This window comes from Lampetra planeri, chromosome 42, assembly GCF_965212315.1.
Source record: "Lampetra planeri chromosome 42, kcLamPlan1.2.h2, whole genome shotgun sequence".
NCBI classification, from domain to species: Eukaryota; Metazoa; Chordata; class Hyperoartia; order Petromyzontiformes; family Petromyzontidae; genus Lampetra; species Lampetra planeri.
The window spans coordinates 8,597,878-8,621,955 of NC_136148.1; the positions used below are offsets into that span (position 1 = coordinate 8,597,878).

General features: G+C 54.2%; 1 protein-coding gene across 1 annotated transcript; it reads right to left on the reverse strand.

Annotated features, from left to right (window-relative positions):
- Positions 1-3,938: 3,938 nt before the first annotated feature.
- Positions 3,939-22,450, reverse strand: RPS14 (ribosomal protein S14). Its single transcript, XM_078613865.1, has 5 exons — positions 22,325-22,450; positions 17,423-17,601; positions 9,118-9,279; positions 6,235-6,311; positions 3,939-4,488 (listed from the first exon to the last, which is right to left on the reverse strand). The coding sequence occupies exons 2-5, from the start codon at positions 17,569-17,571 to the stop codon at positions 4,421-4,423; spliced, it is 456 nt and encodes a 151-aa protein (XP_078469991.1). The 5' UTR covers positions 17,572-17,601; positions 22,325-22,450; the 3' UTR covers positions 3,939-4,420.
- Positions 22,451-24,078: the final 1,628 nt, after the last annotated feature.

Here is a 24,078-nt window from a genome sequence, read left to right on the forward strand (position 1 = left end):
AGAAAACATAATAAAATAAAGTTTAAAATAATAATTATTTTATAATGTTTTATTTTTATGAATAATAAATAAATGTTAAAATAGTAATTATTTATTATGTTTTATTTTATTATTTTATTGTTTCCATTCTACGTGACTTCCCTTCATTAATGCTAACCCTACTGCCTCCCTTTGATGCTGCTAATCCTGCATAATGCACGGGCATATTATGACTTTGAACCCCCCCGCCCACCTCGTACGCATTCCACAAGTAGTACTAATCTGCATTTCCCATAAATATGCTAAATTCCTGTTGATATGCAAATAATTTTGTCAAGGCGCCCTTCCCTCTCCAACCCAGCAGCTTAAATAGTCGCTCCAAGCCTGGTGGTGTTTCATTCAGACGCTGTCTTTTCCGACAGACCTGTTCTTCACCTGAGGACGGCTGCTTGCGTTGTGGCCGAAACGTCGTGAGAATTGTATTTTTATTATGTTTTATTTTTATTATTTATTATTTCCCTTCTACGTGATGACTTTACCGAAAGAACCAAGAAGATAAACAAACAGCTTTTGTTCGGCCGGATCGAGGGGGCTAAACGGGCGCGGCACGGGCTAGAGAAGATATGGAGTGATGGGTGAGTGGGTGAGTGGGTGGGTGAGTGCGTGAGTGAGTGGTTGAATGAATGAGTGGGTGAGTGGGTGAGTGAGTGGGTGAGTGGGTGGGTGGGTGAGTGGGTGGGTGAGTGAGTGGGTGAATGAGTGACACGGGCTTGTGAAGAGATGGAGTGATGGGTGAGTGAATGAGTGAGTGAATGAGTGGGTGAGTGGGCGAGTGAGTGGGTGAGTGGGTGGGTGAGTGGGTGGGTGAGTGAGTGGGTGAATGAGTGACACGGGCTAGAGAAGAGATGGAGTGATGGGTGAGTGAATGAGTGAGTGAATGAGTGGGTGAGTGGGCGAGTGAGTGGGTGAGTGGGTGGGTGAGTGGGTGGGTGAGTGACACGGGCTAGAGAAGAGATGGAGTGATGGGTGAGTGAATGAGTGAGTGAATGAGTGGGTGAGTGGGCGAGTGAGTGGGTGAGTGGGTGAGTGCGTGAGTGAGTGGTTGAATGAATGAGTGGGTGAGTGGGCGAGTGAGTGGGTGGGTGGGTGAGTGGGTGGGTGAGTGAGTGGGTGAATGAGTGACACGGGCTAGAGAAGAGATGGAGTGATGGGTGAGTGAATGAGTGAGTGAATGAGTGGGTGAGTGGGCGAGTGAGTGGGTGAGTGGGTGGGTGAGTGGGTGAGTGAGTGAGTGGGTGAGTGTGTGAGTGACACGGGCTAGAGAAGAGATGGAGTGATGGGTGAGTGGGTGAGTGCGTGGGTGGGTGAGTGGGTGAGTGCGTGAGTGAGTGGTTGAATGAATGAGTGGGCGAGTGAGTGGGTGAGTGGGTGGGTGAGTGGGTGGGTGAGTGAGTGGGTGCATGAGTGACACGGGCTAGAGAAGAGATGGAGTGATGGGTGAGTGAATGAGTGAATGAGTGGGTGAGTGAGTGAGTGGGTGGGTGAGTGGGTGGGTGAGTGAGTGGGTGAATGAGTGACACGGGCTTGTGAAGAGATGGAGTGATGGGTGAGTGAATGAGTGAGTGAATGAGTGGGCGAGTGAGTGGGCGAGTGGGCGAGTGGGTGAGTGTGTGAGTGACACGGGCTAGAGAAGAGATGGAGTGATGGGTGAGTGAATGAGTGAGTGAATGAGTGGGTGAGTGGGGCGAGTGAGTGGGTGAGTGGGTGGGTGAGTGGGTGGGTGAGTGAGTGGGTGAGTGGGTGGGTGAGTGTGTGAGTGACACGGGCTAGAGAAGAGATGGAGTGATGTGGTACAGGAGGACGTGGAGCTGAGTGGACTTGCCGATGACCGGTACCAGCGGTGTCAAGATCGGCCTCAGTGGAGGAGGAGGCTCGTGAAGGACGCTGCTGATTGACAGGCACCGCTGGTCAGGGCGATGTTTTTTTTGCTGAACTGTCAAACCACAACTCCCAACACGAGGACCCAACACGGCACTCAGGCAAAGCTGCCCCAGGTAGCCTCTGGCAGGGCTGTAGGGGCAAGTGCTGTTACACACGGCACTCAGGCAAAGCTGCCCCAGGTAGCCTCTGGCAGGGCTGTAGGGGCAAGTGCTGTTACACACACACAAAGATCTCCCAGGTAGCCTCTAGCAGGGCTGTAGGGGCAAGTGCACTTACACACACACACACAAAGCTCCCCCTGGTAGCCTCTAGCAGGGCTGTAGGGGCAAGTGTAGTTACACACACAAAGCTGCCCCAGGTAGCCTCTGCAGTTAGCGAGCATCTATGAAGGCTACCGGCACTGTGGCTACACAGAGGGGGTGGGAGGCTACCAGCACCACGCCCGGCCGCCTTTGTCTCTCCCCGTGCTCGCGATGTTCACTACACCACCACCTCTACACCATCATTACCATCAAATTCACCACTACTACACCATCATTACCACCACCATCACCACCACTACTACACAATAATAATCACCACCACCACCACCACCTCTACACCATCATTACCATCAAAATCACCACCACTACACCATCATTACCACCACCATCACCACCACTACTACACAATCATAATCACAATCACCACCACCACCACCATCACCACCACCTCCACCACCACCACCACCTCTACACCATCAAATTCACCACCACTACACCATCACAATCACCACTACACCATCATCACCACCACCATCACAATCACCACCACCACTACACCATCACCACAACCATCACCACCACTACTACACTATCACCACCACCGCTACACCAGGTACTCGTTTGAGGCTGAGTCGACCTAGGGGAGTCCCAGGACCGGTTCGTGTGATCAGCGGCGTTGGCTGCGGGCGGGAATTGGAACCCGGATCTCTGCCGGGTTCATAGAGCACCAGAAACCCCCTCGACTCACACACCCCCCTCACCCCGTGTCTCCCCCCCACTCCCTGCGTCTCCCTCACCCCGCGTCTCCCTCCGCCTGTCTCCCTCCCCACGTGTCTCCCTCCCACTCCCCGTGTCTCCCTCACCGTGTCCCACTCCCCCTCTCCCCGTGTCTCCCTCACCCGAGTCTCTCTCCCTCTCCCCCGTGTCTCTCTCCCCCCCGTCTCCCTCCCCTCATCTCTCTCCCCCTCACACGTCTCTCCCCCCGTCTCCCTCCCCTCATCTCTCTCCCTCTCCCCATCCCCCCCCGTGTCTCCCTCACCTCCGTGTCTCCCTCACGCCGTGTCTCCCTCACCCCGTGTCTCCCTCACCCCGTGTCTCCCTCACCCCGTGTCTCCCTCACCCCGTGTCTCCCTCACCACGTGTCTCCCTCACCCCGTGTCTCCCTCACCCCGTGTCTCACTCACCCCCGTGTCTCCCTCACCACGTGTCTCCCTCACCCCGTGTCTCCCTCACCCCGTGTCTCCCTCACCCCGTGTCTCCCTCACCCCCGTGTCTCCCTCACCCCGTGTCTCCCTCACCCCGTGTCTCCCTCACCCCGTGTCTCCCTCACCCCGTGTCTCCCTCACCCCGTGTCTCCCTCACCCCGTGTCTCCCTCACCCCGTGTCTCACTCACCCCGTGTCTCCCTCACCCCGTGTCTCCCTCACCCCGTGTCTCCCTCACCCCGTGTCTCCCTCACCCCGTGTCTCCCTCACCCCGTGTCTCACTCACCCCGTGTCTCCCTCACCCCGTGTCTCCCTCACCCCGTGTCTCCCTCACCCCGTGTCTCCCTCACCCCGTGTCTCCCCCTCCCCGTACGTCTCCCTCACCGTGTCTCTCTCCCCGTCCGTCTCCCTCCCCACGTGTCTCTCACCCCGTGTCTCCCTCCCCACGTGTCTCTCACCCCGTGTCTCCCTCCCCACGTGTCTCCCCCCATCCCCCCCAACCGGGCCACACCACGGCACAAACAGATCGTGCGAGACACCCAACGGGGGGAGAGGTTTTTTTCCCGTTTTATTACAGAGCCACCGCTGCCACCAAACGCATCGCAGGAGTGCGCGCACACAGACACAACAACACACACACAGCCACAACACACACAGCGACACAACACAACCCGCGTGTCTGAGTGTGTGTGTGTGTCTCTGTGAGTGTGTCTCCGAGTGTCTGTGTGCGTGTCTCTGTGAGTGTCTGTGTGTGTGCGTGTCTGTGTCTGTGCGTGTCTGAGTATCTCTGTGAGCGTGTCTCCGAGTGTCTGTGTGCGTGTCTCTGTGAGTGTCTGTGTGTGTGCGTGTCTGTGTCTGTGCGTGTCTGAGTATCTCTGTGAGCGTGTCTCCGAGTGTCTGTGTGCGTGTCTGTGTGCGTGTGTGCGTGTCTGTGTGTGTGTGCGCGTGTCTGTCTGTGCGCGCGTCTGTGTGTGTGCGTGTCTGTGCGTGTCCGAGTGAGTGGGTGGGTACGGTGCGTCTGCGCCCGCGTTCTCTAAAGGCGTCTGCCCCTGCGACCTCCCTTTCTGCGTGTGCTGTCCGAGGGAATGGGAGTCACGTCCTCTGTGGGAGACGCAGGCAGAGAAAGACACAGAGTGAGACGCAGAGAGAGACAGACACAGAGAGACGCAGAGAGAGACGCAGAGAGAGACGCAGAGAGACAGACACAGAGAGACGCAGAGAGACAGACGCAGAGAGACGCAGAGAGACAGACACAGAGAGACGCAGAGAGACAGACGCAGAGAGACAGACACAGAGAGACGCAGAGAGAGAGACGCAGAGAGACAGACGCAGAGAGACAAACGCAGAGAGACAGACGCAGAGAGAGACGCAGAGAGAGACGCAGAGAGAGACGCAGAGAGAGACGGACACAGAGAGACAGACGCAGAGAGACAGACAGAGACAGAAAAACAGACAGACAGAGACACAGAGAGAGAGACAGAGAGAGACGCAGAGAGAGACGCAGAGAGACAGACACAGAGAGACGCAGAGAGAGACGCAGAGAGAGACGGACACAGAGAGACAGACACAGAGAGACAGACGCAGAGAGACAGACGCAGAGAGAGACGCAGAGACGCAGAGAGAGACGCAGAGAGAGACAGACGCAGAGAGACAGACGCAGAGAGACAGACGCAGAGAGACAGACGCAGAGAGAGACGCAGAGAGAGACGCAGAGAGACGCAGAGAGACACAGAGAGACACAGAGAGACAGACACAGAGAGAGACGCAGAGAGAGACACAGAGAGAGACACAGAGAGACAGACACAGAGAGACAGACACAGAGAGACAGAGAGAGACACAGAGAGACAGACACAGAGAGACAGAGAGAGACACAGAGAGAGAGACAGAGAGAGACGCAGAGAGACAGACACAGAGAGACAGACACAGAGAGACGCAGAGAGAGACAGAGACAGAAAAACAGACAGAGACACAGAGAGAGAGACAGAGAGAGACACAGAGAGACACAGAGACAGACAGACCGCACCAAGTCAGTTACAGGGAACAATCATTTACACAGAGTGTGTCTGTGTGTGTGTCTATCTGTGTCTGCGTGTCTATCTGTGTGTTTGTCTGTGTGTCTATCTGCGTGTGCCTGTCTCTGTATCTGCGTATGTCTGTGTGAGTCTGTGTGTGTCTATCTGTGTGTCTGTCTGTGTGAGTATGTCTGTGTGTGTCTATCTGTGTGTGCGAGTGAGTGTGTGAGTGTGTCTGTGTGTAAGTGTGTCTGTGAGTGTGTGTGAGTGTGAGTGTATCTGTGTGAGTGTATCTGTGTGTGTGTCTGTGTGAGTGTATCTGTGTGAGTGTATCTGTGTGTGTCTGTGTGAGTGTGTGTGTCTGTGTCTCTGTGTGTGTGTCTGTGTGTGTGTGTGTCTGTGTGTATCTGTGTGTCTATCTGTGTGAGTGTGTCTGTGTAAGTGTGTCTGTGTGTGTCTGTGTGTGAGTGTGTGTGTGAGTGAGTGTGTCTGTGTGAGTGTGTCTGTGTGAGTGAGTGTGTCTGTGTGTGCGAGTGTGTCTGTGTGTGCGAGTGTGTCTGTGTGAGTGTGTGTGAGTGTGTCTGTGTGTGTGTGTCTGTGTGAGTGTGTCTGTGCGTGTGAGTGTGTGTCTATCTGTGTGTGTGTCTGTGTGAGTGTGTGTGTGTCTATCTGAGTGTGTGTGTGTCTGTGTGTATCTATCTGAGTGTGTGTGTCTATCTGTGTGTTTATCCGAGTGTGTCTGTGTCTATCTGTGTGAGTGTGTCTGTGTCTATCTGTGTGTGTGTGTATATATCTATCTGAGTGTGTCTGTGTCCATCTGCGAGTGTCTCAGTACCGATGCGTCCGATCTTCATGCCGGAGCGAGCCAGCGCCCTCAGTGCAGACTGAGCTCCCGGCCCTGGCGTCTTAGTTCTGGTGAAAACATCAACAACAACATCAACAACATCAACAACAACATCAACAACAAGATCAACAAGATCAACAACATCATCAAACACAACACATCATCAACAATATCAACATCAACAACAATATCAACAACATCAACATCATCATCAACAAAACAACATCAACATCATCATCAACAACAAAACAACACATCAACAACAACATCAACACATCAACAACAGCATCATCATCAACAACATCATCAACAATATCAACATCAACAATATCAACAACATCAACATCATCATCATCAACAACAACACATCAACAACAACAAAACAACACATCAACAACAACAAAACAACAACAACACATCAACAACAACAAAACAACACATCAACAACAACAACAAAACAACACATCAACAACAACAACAAAACAACACATCAACAACAACAACACATCAACAACAACAAAACAACACAACAACAACATCAACATCATCATCAACAACAACACATCAACAACATCAACAACGTCACCATCACTACACCGTACACACCGTCATAATGCCAAGCAGCGATTGTGTGAGTAGTGTATAGTGTATAGTGCAGTGTAGTGTATAATAGTGTATAGTGTAGTGTAGTGTGTAGTGTATAGTGTAGTGTATAGTGTAGTGTATAGTGTAGTGTATAGTGTAGTGTATAGTGTAGTGTATAGTGTAGTGTATAGTGTAGTGTATAGTGTAGTGTGTAGTGTAGTGTATAGTGTAGTGTATAGTGTAGTGTATAGTGTAGTGTATAGTGTAGTGTGTAGTGTAGTGTGTAGTGTAGTGTGTAGTGTAGTGTATAGTGTAGTGTATAGTGTAGTGTATAGTGTAGTGTGTAGTGTAGTGTGTAGTGTAGTGTATAGTGTAGTGTATAGTGTATAGTGCAGTGTGTAGTGTAGTGTATAGTGTATAGTGCAGTGTGTAGTGTAGTGTATAGTGTAGTGTATAGTGTATAGTGTAGTGTATAGTGTAGTGTATAGTGTAGTGTATAGTGTAGTAGTGTAGTGTAGTGTATAGTGTAGTGTATAGTGCAGTGTAGTGTATAGTGTAGTGTATAGTGTAGTGTAGTGTATAGTGTAGTGTATAGTGCAGTGTATAGTGTAGTGTATAGTGTAGTGTAGTGTATAGTGTAGTGTATAGTGCAGTGTAGTGAGTAGTGTATAGTGTAGTGTACAGTGTAGTGTGTAGTGTAGTGTGTAGTGTATAGTGTAGTGTATAGTGTATAATAGTGTATAGTGTAGTGTATAGTGTAGTGTATAGTGCAGTGTATTGTGTATAGTGTAGTGTATAGTGTATAATAGTGTATAGTGTAGTGTATAGTGTAGTGTATAGTGTAGTGTATAGTGTAGTGTATAGTGTAGTGTATAGTGTAGTGTATAGTGTGTAGTGTATAGTGTGTAGTGTATAGTGTGTAGTGTATAGTGTGTAGTGTATAGTGTGTAGTGTATAGTGTGTAGTGTATAGTGTAGTGTATAGTGTGTAGTGTATAGTGTGTAGTGTATAGTGTATAGTGTGTAGTGTATAGTGTGTAGTGTATAGTGTAGTGTATAGTGTGTAGTGTATAGTGTGTAGTGTATAGTGTAGTGTATAGTGTGTAGTGTATAGTGTGTAGTGTATAGTGTATAGTGTGTAGTGTATAGTGTATAGTGTGTAGTGTATAGTGTATAGTGTGTAGTGTATAGTGTAGTGTATAGTGTGTAGTGTAGTGTGTAGTGTATAGTGTGTAGTGTATAGTGTGTAGTGTATAGTGTAGTGTATAGTGTGTAGTGTATAGTGTGTAGTGTATAGTGTGTAGTGTATAGTGTATAGTGTGTAGTGTATAGTGTGTAGTGTATAGTGTAGTGTATAGTGTGTAGTGTATAGTGTGTAGTGTATAGTGTAGTGTATAGTGTGTAGTGTATAGTGTGTAGTGTATAGTGCAGTGTATAGTGCAGTGTATAGTGTAGTGTATAGTGTAGTGTATAGTGTGTAGTGTATAGTGTGTAGTGTATAGTGTAGTGTATAGTGTAGTGTATAGTGTAGTGTATAGTGTAGTGTATAGTGTAGTGTATAGTGTGTAGTGTATAGTGTAGTGTATAGTGTAGTGTATAGTGCAGTGTATAGTGTAGTGTGTAGTGCAGTGTATAGTGTAGTGTATAGTGTAGTGTATAGTGTAGTGTAGTAGTGTAGTGTATAGTGTAGTGTATAGTGTAGTGTATAGTGCAGTGTATAGTGTAGTGTGTAGTGTAGTGTATAGTGTAGTGTATAGTGTAGTGTATAGTGTAGTGTATAGTGTAGTGTATAGTGTAGTGTATAGTGCAGTGTAGTAGTGTATAGTGCAGTGTATAGTGTAGTGTATAGTGTAGTGTATAGTGCAGTGTAGTAGTGTATAGTGTAGTGTATAGTGTAGTGTATAGTGTAGTGTATAGTGTAGTGTATAGTATAGTGTAATAGTGTAGTGTATAGTGTAGTGTATAGTGTAGTAGTATAGTAGTATAGTGTATAGTGTAGTGTATAGTAGTGTATAGTATAGTGTATAGTGTAGTGTATAGTAGTGTCTAGTAGTGTAGTGTATAGTGTAGTGTATAGTGTAGTAGTATAGTAGTGTAGTGTATAGTGTAGTGTATAGTAGTGTATAGTATAGTGTATAGTGTAGTGTATAGTAGTGTATAGTGTAGTGTATAGTGTAGTGTATAGTGTAGTAGTATAGTAGTGTAGTGTATAGTGCAGTGTATAGTGCAGTGTATAGTGCAGTGTATAGTGTAGTGTATAGTAGTGTACACAGTGTAGTGTATATCTCACCGGTTGCCCCCGGTGGCGCGCAGCTTGATGTGCAGGGCGGTGATGCCCAGCTCTTTGCAGCGGGAGGCGACGTCCTGTGCCGCCAACATGGCGGCGTACGGAGACGACTCGTCCCTGTCGGCCTTCACCTTCATGCCACCGGTCACACGGCAGATTGTCTCCCTGGGGGGGGCGGGGCAGGTGGGGGGGGGGGGGGGAGACACGGGGGGGAGAGACACGGGGGGGGGGAGAGACACGGGGGGGGGGGGGGGGGGAGACACGGGGGAGACACGGGGGGGACACGGGGAGAGACACGGGGGGGGGGGGGGAGACACGGGGGGGGGGGGAGACACGGGGGGAGAGGAGAGACACGGGGGGGAGACACGGGGGGAGAGGAGAGACACGGGGGGGAGACACGGGGGGGGGGGGAGACACGGGGGGAGAGACACGGGGGAGACACGGGGGGGGGGGGGAGACACAGGGGGGGGGAGACACGGGGGGAGAGGAGAGGAAAGACACGGGGGGGAGACACGGGGGGGGGGGAGAGACGGGGGAGACACGGGGGGGAGAGGGGAGACACGGGGGGGGGGGGGGGGGATAAGAGACACGGGGGGGGGGACACGGGGGGGGGAGACACGGGAGGGGGGGAGACACGAGAGGGGGGGAGACACGGGGGGGGGGGAGACACGGGGGGGGGGGGGGGGAGAAGAGACACGGGGGGGGGACACGGGGGGGGGAGACACGGGGGGGGGGGGAGACACGGGGGGGGGGGGGGGGAGAAGAGACACGGGGGGGGGGGGGGGGGAGAAGAGACACGGGGGGGGGAGACACGGGGAAGGAAAGGAATCGGCATGAATTTTAATTATTGGGTGAATTGACGAACGAGTGACTGAACTAGCGACTGAGTTGTCAAGCGAGTGGCTGAGTGGTTGAGCGAGTGACTGAGCGAGTGACTGAGTGGTCGAGCGAGTGACTGAGTGGTCGAGCGAGTGACTGAGTGGTCGAGCGAGTGACTGAACTAGCGACTGAGTTGTCAAGCGAGTGGCTGAGTGGTTGAGCGAGTGACTGAGCGAGTGACTGAGTGGTCGAGCGAGTGACTGAGTGGTCGAGCGAGTGACTGAGTGGTCGAGCGAGTGACTGAGTGGTCGAGCGAGTGACTGAGTGGTCGAGTGAGTGACTGAGTGGTCGAGCGAGTGACTGAGTGGTCGAGCGAGTGACTGAGTGGTCGAGCGAGTGACTGAGTGGTCGAGCGAGTGACTGAGTGGTCGAGCGAGTGACTGAGTGGTCGAGCGAGTGACTGAGTGGTCGAGCGAGTGACTGAGTGGTCGAGCGAGTGACTGAGTGGTCGAGCGAGTGACCGAGTGGTCGAGCGAGTGACTGAGTGGTCGAGTGAGTGACTGAGTGGTCGAGTGAGTGACTGAGTGGTCGAGTGAGTGACTGAGTGGTCGAGCAAGTGACTGAGTGGTCGAGCGAGTGACTGAGTGGTCGAGCGAGTGACTGAGTGGTCAAGCGAGTGACTGAACTAGTGACTGAGTGGTCGAGCGAGTGACTGAGTGGTCGAGCGAGTGACTGAGTGGTCAAGCGAGTGACTGAACTAGTGACTGAGTGGTCGAGTGAGTGACTGAGTGGTCGAGTGAGTGACTGAGTGGTCGAGCGAGTGACTGAGTGGTCGAGCGAGTGACTGAGTGGTCGAGCGAGTGACTGAGTGGTCAAGCGAGTGACTGAACTAGTGACTGAGTGGTCGAGCGAGTGACTGAGTGGTCGAGCGAGTGACTGAGTGGTCGAGCGAGTGACTGAGTGGTCGAGTGAGTGACTGAGTGGTCGAGCGAGTGACTGAGTGGTCGAGCGAGTGACTGAGTGGTCGAGCGAGTGACTGAGTGGTCGAGCGAGTGACTGAGTTGTCAAGCGAGTGGCTGAGTGGTTGAGCGAGTGACTGAGTGGTCGAGCGAGTGACTGAACTAGTGACTGAGTGGTCGAGCGAGTGACTGAGTGGTCGAGCGAGTGACTGAGTGGTCGAGTGAGTGACTGAGTGGTCGAGTGAGTGACTGAGTGGTCAAGCGAGTGACTGAGTGGTCGAGCGAGTGACTGAGTGGTCGAGTGAGTGACTGAGTGGTCGAGTGAGTGACTGAGTGGTCAAGCGAGTGACTGAGTGGTCAAGCGAGTGACTGAGTGGTCAAGCGAGTGACTGAGTGGTCGAGTGAGTGACTGAGTGGTCGAGCGAGTGACTGAGTGGTCAAGCGAGTGACTGAGTGGTCGAGCGAGTGACTGAGTGGTCAAGCGAGTGACTGAGTGGTCGAGCGAGTGACTGAGTGGTCGAGCGAGTGACTGAGTGGTCAAGCGAGTGACTGAGTGGTCGAGTGAGTGACCGAGTGGTCGAGTGAGTGACTGAGTGGTCGAGCGAGTGACTGAGTGGTCAAGCGAGTGACTGAGTGGTCGAGTGAGTGACTGAGTGGTCGAGCGAGTGACTGAGTGGTCAAGCGAGTGACTGAGTGGTCGAGTGAGTGACCGAGTGGTCGAGTGAGTGACTGAGTGGTCGAGCGAGTGACTGAGTGGTCGAGCGAGTGACTGAGTGGTCGAGTGAGTGACTGAGTGGTCGAGTGAGTGACTGAGTGGTCGAGTGAGTGACTGAGTGGTCAAGCGAGTGACTGAGTGGTCAAGCGAGTGACTGAGTGGTCAAGCGAGTGACTGAGTGGTCGAGTGAGTGACTGAGTGGTCGAGCGAGTGACTGAGTGGTCAAGCGAGTGACTGAGTGGTCAAGCGAGTGACTGAGTGGTCGAGTGAGTGACTGAGTGGTCGAGTGAGTGACTGAGTGGTCAAGCGAGTGACTGAGTGGTCAAGCGAGTGACTGAGTGGTCAAGCGAGTGACTGAGTGGTCGAGTGAGTGACTGAGTGGTCGAGCGAGTGACTGAGTGGTCAAGCGAGTGACTGAGTGGTCAAGCGAGTGACTGAGTGGTCGAGTGAGTGACTGAGTGGTCAAGCGAGTGACTGAGTGGTCAAGCGAGTGACTGAGTGGTCAAGCGAGTGACTGAGTGGTCGAGTGAGTGACTGAGTGGTCAAGCGAGTGACTGAGTGGTCGAGCGAGTGACTGAGTGGTCAAGCGAGTGACTGAGTGGTCAAGCGAGTGACTGAGTGGTCGAGTGAGTGACTGAGTGGTCGAGCGAGTGACTGAGTGGTCGAGTGAGTGACTGAGTGGTCAAGCGAGTGACTGAGTGGTCGAGTGAGTGACTGAGTGGTCGAGCGAGTGACTGAGTGGTCGAGCGAGTGACTGAGTGGTCGAGCGAGTGACTGAGTGGTCAAGCGAGTGACTGAGTGGTCGAGCGAGTGACTGAGTGGTCGAGCGAGTGACTGAGTGGTCAAGCGAGTGACTGAGTGGTCAAGCGAGTGACTGAGTGGTCGAGCGAGTGACTGAGTGGTCAAGCGAGTGACTGAGTGGTCGAGCGAGTGACTGAGTGGTCGAGCGAGTGACTGAGTGGTCGAGCGAGTGACTGAGTGGTCGAGCGAGTGACTGAGTGGTCGAGCGAGTGACTGAGTGGTCAAGCGAGTGACTGAACTAGTGACTGAGTGGTCGAACGAGTGACTGAGTGGTCGAGCGAGTGACTGAGTGGTCGAGCGAGTGACTGAGTGGTCGAGCGAGTGACTGAACTAGTGACTGAGTGGTCGAACGAGTGACTGAGTGGTCGAGCGAGTGACTGAGTGGTCGAGCGAGTGACTGAGTGGTCAAGCGAGTGACTGAACTAGTGACTGAGTGGTCGAACGAGTGACTGAGTGGTCGAGCGAGTGACTGAGTGGTCGAGCGAGTGACTGAGTGGTCGAGCGAGTGACTGAGTGGTCGAGCGAGTGACTGAGTGGTCGAACGAGTGACTGAGTGGTCGAGCGAGTGACTGAGTGGTCGAGCGAGTGACTGAGTGGTCGATCGAGTGGTCGAGCGAGTGACTGAACTAGTGACTGAGTGGTCGAGCGAGTGACTGAGTGGTCGAGCGAGTGACTGAGTGGTCGAGCGAGTGACTGAGTGGTCGAGCGAGTGACTGAGTGGTCGAGCGAGTGACTGAGTGGTCGAGCGAGTGACTGAACTAGTGACTGAGTGGTCGAGCGAGTGACTGAGTGGTCAAGCGAGTGACTGAACTAGTGACTGAGTGGTCGAGCGAGTGACTGAGTGGTCGAGCGAGTGACTGAGTGGTCGAGCGAGTGACTGAGTGGTCGATCGAGTGGTCGAGCGAGTGACTGAACTAGTGACTGAGTGGTCGAGCGAGTGACTGAGTGGTCGAGCGAGTGATTGAGTGGTCGAGCGAGTGACTGAGTGGTCGAGCGAGTGACTGAACTAGTGACTGAACTAGTGACTGAGTGGTCGAGCGAGTGATTGAGTGGTCGAGCGAGTGACTGAGTGGTCGAGCGAGTGACTGAGTGGTCGAGCGAGTGACTGAGTGGTCGAGCGAGTGACTGAGTGGTCGATCGAGTGGTCGAGCGAGTGACTGAACTAGTGACTGAGTGGTCGAGTGAGTGACTGAGTGGTCGAGCGAGTGACTGAGTGGTCGAGCGAGTGACTGAGTGGTCGATCGAGTGGTCGAGCGAGTGACTGAACTAGTGACTGAGTGGTCGAGTGAGTGACTGAGTGGTCGAGCGAGTGACTGAGTGGTCGAGCGAGTGACTGAGTGGTCGAGCGAGTGACTGAGTGGTCGATCGAGTGGTCGAGCGAGTGACTGAACTAGTGACTGAGTGGTCGAGCGAGTGACTGAGTGGTCGAGCGAGTGACTGAGTGGTCGAGCGAGTGACTGAGTGGTCGAGCGAGTGACTGAGTGGTCGATCGAGTGGTCGAGCGAGTGATTGAGTGGTCGAGCGAGTGATTGAGTGGTCGAGTGAGTGACTGAGTGATCAAGCGAGTGACTGAACGAGCGAGTGACTTAGTGATCGAGTGAGTGACTGAGTGGTCGAGTGAGTGACTGAGTGGTCGAGTGAGTGACTGAGTGGTCGAGCGAGTGACTGAGTGATCAAGCGAGTGACTGAACGAGCGAGTGACTTAGTGATCGAGTGAGTGACTGGACACTGCATCTCCCCCCCCCCGTGCCCCCCCCCCCCTCCCGCCACTGTCCCTCCCACCCGGCCCGGCCCCCACCCACGGCGGTGAGGGGTGGGGGTGGGGTTAACGCCGTGACGTCACCCCGGGCACGTGGTGGGGAGGCGGAGTCTGTCCCACGGCTGGGAAGGGGACCAGGCAAGGCAGCGGCCTAGACCCCAAGGTTTCGTGGTTCCACAAACGGTCGAAAAACTCCCGACGCTCTATCGGTGGCTCGCAAGATGTTGACCACCTCGCCCGGTGCACGGGAGGTCCGTCGGTTCTACCCCGTGACCCTGTGGGATGTTGACTACCTCGCCCGGTGCGCGGGAGGTCGTGGTTTCCATCACGTGACACTGGGAGATGTTGACTACCTCGCATGGTCTACAGGAGGTCGTGGGTTTGATCCCGTGACCCTGGGAGATGTTGACTACCTCGCCTGGTCTACAGGAGGTCTGTGGGTTCCATCACGTGACCCTGTGAGATGTTGACTACTTCGCCTGGTCTACAGGAGGTCGTGGGTTCGATCCCAGACACTGTGAGATGTTGACTACCTCGCCTGGTCTACAGGAGGTCGTGGGTTCTGTACCGTAACCCTATGGGATGTTGACTACTTCGCCTGGTCTACAGGAGGTCGTGGGTTCGATCCCAGACACTGGGAGATGTTGACTACCTCGCCTGGTCTACAGGAGGTCGTGGGTTCCATCCCGTGACCCTGACGATGCCTGCTGCTGCTGCTGCTGTATATTTGGTGATGGCTCACGCCTGAAAGAGCTACACAGCAGCTCAGTGTACTAGCGAGTGTGTGGGTGAGTGAGTGGGTGAGTGTCTGGGTGAGTGAGTGTGCGGGTGAGTGAGTGTCTGAGTGAGTGTCTGGGTGAGTGTCTGGGTGAGTGAGTGTGTGGGTGAGTGAGTGTGTGGGTGAGTGAGTGTCTGGGTGAGAGTGGGTGAGTGTCTGGGTGAGAGTGGGTGTGGGTGAGTGAGTGTGCAGGTGAGTGAGTGTCTGGGTGAGTGTCTGGGTGAGTGTCTGGGTGAGTGAGTGTCTGGGTGAGAGTGGGTGAGTGTCTGGGTGAGAGTGGGTGTGGGTGAGTGAGTGTGCAGGTGAGTGAGTGTCTGGGTGAGTGTCTGGGTGAGTGAGTGTGTGGGTGAGTGAGTGTCTGGGTGAGAGTGGGTGAGTGTCTGGGTGAGAGTGGGTGTGGGTGAGTGAGTGTGCAGGTGAGTGAGTGTCTGGGTGAGTGTCTGGGTGAGTGAGTGTGTGGGTGAGTGAGTGTCTGGGTGAGAGTGGGTGAGTGTCTGGGTGAGAGTGGGTGTGGGTGAGTGAGTGTGCAGGTGAGTGAGTGTCTGGGTGAGTGAGTGGGTGAGTGAGTGTGCAGGTGTGTGAGTGTCGGGGTGAGTGAGTGTACGGGTGAGTGTCTGGGTGAGTGTCTGGGTGAGTGAGTGTCTGGGTGAGAGTGGGTGAGTGTCTGGGTGAGAGTGGGTGTGGGTGAGTGAGTGTGCAGGTGAGTGAGTGTCTGGGTGAGTGTCTGGGTGAGTGAGTGTGTGGGTGAGTGAGTGTCTGGGTGAGAGTGGGTGAGTGTCTGGGTGAGAGTGGGTGTGGGTGAGTGAGTGTGCAGGTGAGTGAGTGTCTGGGTGAGTGTCTGGGTGAGTGAGTGTGTGGGTGAGTGAGTGTCTGGGTGAGAGTGGGTGAGTGTCTGGGTGAGAGTGGGTGTGGGTGAGTGAGTGTGCAGGTGAGTGAGTGTCTGGGTGAGTGTCTGGGTGAGTGAGTGTGTGGGTGAGTGAGTGTCTGGGTGAGAGTGGGTGAGTGTCTGGGTGAGAGTGGGTGTGGGTGAGTGAGTGTGCAGGTGAGTGAGTGTCTGGGTGAGTGTCTGGGTGAGTGAGTGTGTGGGTGAGTGAGTGTCTGGGTGAGAGTGGGTGAGTGTCTGGGTGAGAGTGGGTGTGGGTGAGTGAGTGTGCAGGTGAGTGAGTGTCTGGGTGAGTGAGTGGGTGAGTGAGTGTGCAGGTGTGTGAGTGTCGGGGTGAGTGAGTGTACGGGTGAGTGTCTGGGTGAGTGTCTGGGTGAGTGAGTGTCTGGGTGAGAGTGGGTGAGTGTCTGGGTGAGAGTGGGTGTGGGTGAGTGAGTGTGCAGGTGAGTGAGTGTCTGGGTGAGTGTCTGGGTGAGTGAGTGTGTGGGTGAGTGAGTGTCTGGGTGAGAGTGGGTGAGTGTCTGGGTGAGAGTGGGTGTGGGTGAGTGAGTGTGCAGGTGAGTGAGTGTCTGGGTGAGTGTCTGGGTGAGTGAGTGTGTGGGTGAGTGAGTGTCTGGGTGAGAGTGGGTGAGTGTCTGGGTGAGAGTGGGTGTGGGTGAGTGAGTGTGCAGGTGAGTGAGTGTCTGGGTGAGTGAGTGGGTGAGTGAGTGTGCAGGTGTGTGAGTGTCGGGGTGAGTGAGTGTACGGGTGAGTGTCTGGGTGAGTGTCTGGGTGAGTGAGTGTCTGGGTGAGAGTGGGTGAGTGTCTGGGTGAGAGTGGGTGTGGGTGAGTGAGTGTGCAGGTGAGTGAGTGTCTGGGTGAGTGTCTGGGTGAGTGAGTGTGTGGGTGAGTGAGTGTCTGGGTGAGAGTGGGTGAGTGTCTGGGTGAGAGTGGGTGTGGGTGAGTGAGTGTGCAGGTGAGTGAGTGTCTGGGTGAGTGAGTGGGTGAGTGAGTGTGCAGGTGTGTGAGTGTCGGGGTGAGTGAGTGTACGGGTGAGTGTCTGGGTGAGTGTGTGGGTGGGTGAGACTGGGTGAGTGTCTTGTTAAGTGGATTTGCAGGTGAGTGTCTGTGTGATTGAGTGTCTGGTTTAGTGTCTGGTTGAGTGAGTGGGGGAGTGAGCGAGTGGGTGAGCGCGTGGGTGAGCGCGTGGGTGAGTGAGTGTCTGGGTGAGTGTGTGGGTGAGTGTCTGTGTGAGTGTCTGTGTGTCTGGTTTAGTGTCTGGTTAGGCGAGTGTTTGTTTGAGCGAGTGGGTGAGTGAGTGGGTGAGTGAGCGGTTGAGTGAGCGCGTGGGTGAGCGCGTGGATGAGCGCGTGGGTGAGCGCGTGGGTGAGCGCGTGGGTGAGCGCATGGGTGAGTGAGTGTCTGTGTGAGTGTCTGTGTGAGTGTCTGTGTGAGTGTCTGTGTGTCTGGTTTAGTGTCTGGTTAGGCGAGTGTCTGTTTGAGTGAGTGGGTGAGTGAGTGGGTGAGTGAGCGGTTGAGTGAGTGAGCGCGTGGGCGAGCGCGCGGGCGAGCGAGTGGGTGAGCGCGTGGATCGCCCCCCAGACCCGCCACTCACTTCCCCGAGAGATCCGTGACGTGCACGAACGTGTCGTTGAAAGAGGCGAAGATGTGTGCCACTCCGAAGACGTTCTCGCCCTCGGCCACCTGCGGGCCCAGGCTGATCACCTGTTCCTCCTTCTTTTCCTTTCCCTTGCGAGGAGCCATCGCTGCAAGTGGGGGCGGCGAGGGGTTTGTCTGCGCGCAACACGCACGGAGAGAGAGAGACGCGCGCGCGCGGTTAGACAGAGAGACACTGACAGCGAGAGAGGCAGAGAGAGACACGGTGAGATAGACACGCATAGAGACAGCGAGAGACAGACACACGCACGGAGAGAGAGACACGCGCACGGTGAGACAGAGAGAGAGACATGGTGAGACAGACACACACGCAGTGAACCAGAGACACGCAGAGAGAGACAGCGAGAGACAGACACACACACGGTGAGACAGAGACAAGCGGTGAGACAGAGACACGTAGAGAGAGAGACAGAGAGAGACAGACACACACACGGTGAGACAGAGAGACACACGGTGAGACAGAGAGACACACGGTGAGACAGAGACACGCAGAGAGAGAGACAGAGAGAGACACGGTGAGACAGACACACGGTGAGACAGAGAGACACTGACAGCGAGAGAGGCAGAGAGAGAAACACGCGGGGAGACAGACACACACGGTGAGACGGAGACACGCAGAGAGAGAGAGACAGAGACACGCAGAGAGAGAGACAGAGAGAGACACGGTGAGACAGACACACGGTGAGACAGAGAGACACTGACAGCGAGAGAGGCAGAGAGAGAAACACGCGGGGAGACAGAGAGACACACGGTGAGAAAGAGAGACACGGTGAGACAGACACACGGTGAGACAGAGAGACACACGGTGAGACAGAGACACGCAGAGAGAGAGACACGGTGAGACAGACACACGGTGAGACAGAGAGAGAGGCAGAGAGAGAAACACGCGGGGAGACAGACACACGGTGAGACAGAGACACGCAGAGAGAGAGACAGAGACACGCAGAGAGAGAGACAGAGAGAGACACGGTGAGACAGACACACGGTGAGACAGAGAGACACTGACAGAGAGAGAGGCAGAGAGAGAAACACGTGGGGAGACAGACACACACGGTGAGACAGAGACACGCAGAGAGAGAGAGACAGAGACACGCAGAGAGAGAGACACGGTGAGACAGACACACGGTGAGACAGAGAGACACTGACAGAGAGAGAGGCAGAGAGAGAAACACGCGGGGAGACAGAGACACACGGTGAGAAAGAGAGACACGGTGAGACAGACACACGGTGAGACAGAGAGACACACGGTGAGACAGAGACACGCAGAGAGAGAGACAGAGACACGGTGAGACAGAGAGACATTGACAGCGAGAGAGGCCGAGAGAGAAACACGCGGGGAGACAGAAACACACGGTGAGACAGAGACACACGCGGTGAGACAGAGACACACGCGGTGAGACAGAGACACGCAGAGAGTGAGACAGAGACACACGCGGTGAGACAGAGACAAGCGGTGAGACAGAGAGACACGCATAGAGAGAGACAGAGACAGACACACACACGGTGAGACAGAGACACACAGTGAGACAGACACTGACATCGATTATCTGAACCGGTCCTGGGCCTCCGCTAGGTCGACTCAGCCTCAAACGAGTACCTGGTGTAGCGGTGGTGGTAATGATGGTGGTGGTCATGATGGTGGTAATGATGATAATAATGATGGCAATGATAATAATAATGATGGTGGTAATGATAATTATGGTGGTAATGATGGTGGTGGTAATGATGGTGGTAATGATGATGGTAATGGTGGTGGTAACGATGGTGGTGATGATGGTGGTGATGGTGGTAATGATGGTGTAGCAGTGGTGGTGTAGTGAACATCGCTAGCACTTGGGGAGACAAAGGCGGCCGGGCGTGGTGCTGGTAGCCACCCACCCCTCTGTGTGTGCCACAGCACTTGCCCCTCCAGCCTATTAGGGGCTACATGGGGGATCTTTGTCTCTGTATCTACGTCTGTTTCAGAGTGTCTGTGTTGTGTTCACGCGGTGATGATGGTGGTGTCTCTACCCTGTGTCTCTCTACCCTGTGTGTCTCTACCCTGTGTGTCTCTACCCTGTGTGTCTCTACCCTGTGTGTCTCTACCCTGCGTGTCTCTACCCTGCGTCTCTCTACCCTGCGTCTCTCTACCCTGTGTCTCTCTACCCTGTGTCTCTCTACCCTGTGTCTCTCTACCCTGTGTGTCTCTACCCTGTGTGTCTCTACGCTGTGTCTCTCTACGCTGTGTCTCTCTACCCTGCGTGTCTCTACCCTGTCTCTCTACCCTGGGTGTCTCTACCCTGTGTCTCTCTACCCTGTGTGTATCTACCCTGTGTGTCTCTACCCCATGTGTCTCTACCCCATGTATCTCTCTACCCCGTGTCTCTCTACCCCGTGTCTCTCTATGCTGTGTGTCTCTACGCTGTGTCTCTCTACGCTGTGTCTCTACCCTGCGTGTCTCTACCCTGCGTCTCTCTACCCTGCGTCTCTCTACCCTGTGTCTCTACCCTGTGTCTCTCTACCCTGTGTCTCTCTACCCTGCGTGTCTCTACCCTGTGTCTCTCTACCCTGCGTGTCTCTACCCTGTGTCTCTACCCTGTGTGTCTCTACCCTGTGTCTCTCTACCCTGTGTCTCTCTACCCTGTCTCTCTACCCCGTGTGTCTCTACCCTGCGTGTCTCTACGATGTGTTTCTCTACCCTGTTTGTCTCTACCCTGTGTCTCTACCCTGTTTGTCTCTACCCTGTGTCTCTACCCTGTCTCTCTACCCTGTCTCTCTACCCCGTGTGTCTCTACCCTGTGTCTCTCTACGATGTGTGTCTCTACCCTGTGTGTCTCTACCCTGTGTGTCTCTACGATGTGTGTCTCTACCCTGCGTGTCGTCTAGCCCACGTGTTAGTGTCTGTCTCAGTGTGACCACCACCACCATCATCATCACAGCCATGGTCTATCCACTGCTGGAGACACAGATAAAACACTCGCACAGAGACACACACACAAGACAAAGATCCCCCGTGTAGCCTCTAACAGGGCTGTAGGGGCAAGTGCTGTTAGTAGTATCACCTACACACAGATAAAGATCCCCCGTGTAGCCTCTAACAAGCTGTAGGGGCAAGTGCTGTTAGTAGTATCACCTACACACAGATAAAGACCCCCCGTGTAGCCTCTAACAGGATGTAGGGGCAAGTGCTGTTAGTAGTATCACCTACACAAAGATCCCCCAGGTAGCCTCTAACAGGGCTGTAGGGGCAAGTGCTGTTAGTAGAATCACCTACAAACAAAGATCCCCCGTGTAGCCTCTAACAGGCTGTAGGGGCAAGTGCTGTTAGTAGTATCACCTACACACAAAGATCCCCCGTGTAGCCTCTAACAGGGCTGTAGGGGCAAGTGCTGTTAGTAGTATCACCTACACAGACAAAGATCCCCCAGGTAGCCTCTAACAGGGCTGTAGGGGCAAGTGCTGTTAGTAGAATCACCTACAAAGATCCCCCGTGTAGCCTCTAGCAGGCTGTAGGGGCAAGTGCTGTTAGTAGTATCACCTACACACAGACAAAGACCCCCCGTGTAGCCTCTAACGGGCTGTAGGGGCAAGTGCTGTTAGCGAGCAGCTACCTATGAAGGCTACCGGCACTGTGACACACGCAGAGGGTAGTGTGGGTGGGTGGCAACCAGCACCACCACGCCCGGCCGCCTTTGTCTCTCCCAGTGCTAGCGATGTTCACTACACTACACCCCTACACCAGGTGCTCATTTGAGGCTGAGTCGACCTAGGGGAGGCCCAGGAGCGGTTCAGATAATCGTCACCGGTGGTGGCCATGAGCGGGAATCGAACTCGGTTCGCCGGGTTCATAGCGCAGCGAAGCGCTACTACTACACTACCGCTACACACACACAGACACACGCACACATATAGACACACTCACACACAGACACTCACACACATAGACACACACAGACACTCACACAGACACACACATAGACACACTCACACACACAGCCACACACACAGACAGCCACTCACACATAGACACTCAGAAATAGACAGCCACTCACACAGACACACTCACACAGACAGCCACTCACACATAGACACACTCACACAGACAGCCACTCACACACAGGCACACACAGAGACACTCACACACACGTGGACATACACGCGGTCACACACAGCCACACACATAGACAGCCACACACACAGACACTCACACACAGACAGCCACACACACACGGACACACACACGTGGTCACACACACACAGACAGCCACACATAGCCAGCCACACACAGACACTCACACACATAGACAGCCACACTCACACATAGCCAGCCACACACAGACACTCACACATATAGACACTCACACACAGACACACGCGGTCACACACAGCCACTTACAGAAAGCCACACTCACACATGGACACACACACGTGGACACAGCCACTCACACACCAAGCCACACTCTCACACATAGACAGGCCACACACACATGGACACACACACAGCCACACACAGACGCACAGACACTCACACATGGACACACAGACAGCCACTCGCACAGCCACTCACACACAGAAAGCGACACACAGACACTCACACACATAGATAAACACACACACAGACTTAGACACCCTACAGAAGCGAACAGAGCCTGAGGCCTAGGCCTAACCTAGGCTAGGCCTAGCCTAGGCCCGCGCCGTGTAGATTTCTCTACCACTCCCCTCACGACGCCGATTAAAGTTTTTAAAGATTTTAGTTTTTTTTTCCGACGCAAACACTAAAAGGCGGCACCGCGACGTCGGGCGGACGTCTGCGCGGGCGACTTTTAGCGACGGATGGCGACGGATTGAGGCGATCACGAACCTGGCACGGGGGAGAGGCCGCGCGGGTCGCTTGCGCTGAGTCGAGCGCGCGAAAGAAGGAGCGAGGGGAGGGGCTGGTGGGGGGGGTAAACCGCGCTCAAGTCTCGCGAGAGTTGGTCAAAGGCTCACCGTGAAGGATGCGGGGGGGGAGGGGCGCGAGATCTCGCGAGAGTTTGATGACGAACGGCACCTCCCCCTTTAGCCAAACAAAAAAAGGTGGGGGGGGGAGGGGCGCGAGATCTCGCGAGAGTTCGTTGACGAGCGGGACCTCCCCCCCTCCGCCAAACAAAAGGGGGGGAGGGGGGGTGCGAGATCTCGCGAGCGTTTGTTGACGAGCGGGACCTCCCCCCTCCACCTAACAAAAGGGGGTGGGGGAGGGGCGCGAGATCTCGCGAGAGTTCGTTGACGAGCGGGACCTCCCCCCTCCACCTCACAAAAGGGGGGGAGGGGCGCGAGATCTCGCGATAGTTTGTGGTGGCGGCGACGGGTGAGACGAGTTCTCGTGAGACTTTCGCCTTGCATGCTTTTGCGGCGTCTCGCGGTAGTTGACCTGAAATCCCGCGAGAGTTTAGCTGCGACACGCGAGACTTGGAATGGGCGAGAATGACCACCATCTTACCTAGGGAAGTGTAATTATGGTCGCCATCTTACATGGGGATGTGTAATTATGGTCACCATCTTACCTGGGGAAGTGTAATTATGGTCACCATCTTACCTGGGGATGTGTAACACACACACACCACACTACACACCCACACACTACACACACTCTACACACACGCTACACACCCACACTACACACACACACCACTACACACACTACACACCCACACACTACACACACCCTACACCCACACTACATACACACTACACACACCCTACACACACACACTACACACACACACTACACACACCCTACACACTACACACCACACACACACACTACACTACACACACTACACACACACTACACACACACACTACACACACACCACACACAATACACACACACACTACACACACCACACACAATTCACACACACACTACACACTATATAAACACACTACACACACACTACACATACAGACTTTGGCACCTGCAAGCGTGAACATTTTTTATTTTTGATCTGAAGCTCTCCCTAATCTATACTTGGAGACTTGGGGGAGACACGGGTGGGGGGACACAGTGGGTGGGTGGGTGGCTGGGTGAGTGGGTGAGTGAGTGGGTGAGTGGGTGGGTGGGTGGATGAGTGGGTGAGTGAGTGAGTGGGTGAGTGGGTGGGTGGGTGAGTGAGTGGGTGGGTGAGTGAGTGAGTGGGTGGGTGGATGAGTGAGTGGGTGAGTGAGTGAGTGAGTGGGTGGGTGGGTGAGTGGGTGGGTGAATGAGTGGGTGGGTGGATGAGTGAGTGGGTGAGTGGGTGGGTGAGTGGGTGGGTGAGTGGGTGAGTGAGTGAGTGGGTGGGTGGGTGAGTGGGTGGGTGGGTGAGTAGGTGGGTGGGTGAGTAGGTGGGTGGGTGAGTAGGTGGGTGGGTGAGTGGGTGAGTGGGTGGGTGGGTGAATGGGTGGGTGGGTGGGTGAATGGGTGGGTGGGTGAATGGGTGGGTGGGTGGGTGAATGGGTGGGTGGGTGGGTGAGTGAGTGGGTGAGTGGGTGGGTGAGTGAGTGGGTGAGTGGGTGGGTGAATGGGTGGGTGGGTGAATGGGTGGGTGGGTGGGTGAGTGGGTGGGTGAATGAGTGGGTGGGTGGGTGAATGGG

Bases quoted from the DNA above. Each gene is read 5' to 3' on its own strand.
- RPS14 (XM_078613865.1), bottom strand. From the start codon at position 17,571: ATGGCTCCTCGCAAGGGAAAGGAAAAGAAGGAGGAACAGGTGATCAGC. The intron at 9,280-17,422 runs GTGAGTGGCGGG...CGCCCCCCCCAG, and splicing joins GTCACGGATCTCTCGGGGAA to GGAGACAATCTGCCGTGTGA. The intron at 4,489-6,234 runs GTACTGAGACAC...CGTCTCCCACAG, and splicing joins CATGAAGATCGGACGCATCG to AGGACGTGACTCCCATTCCC.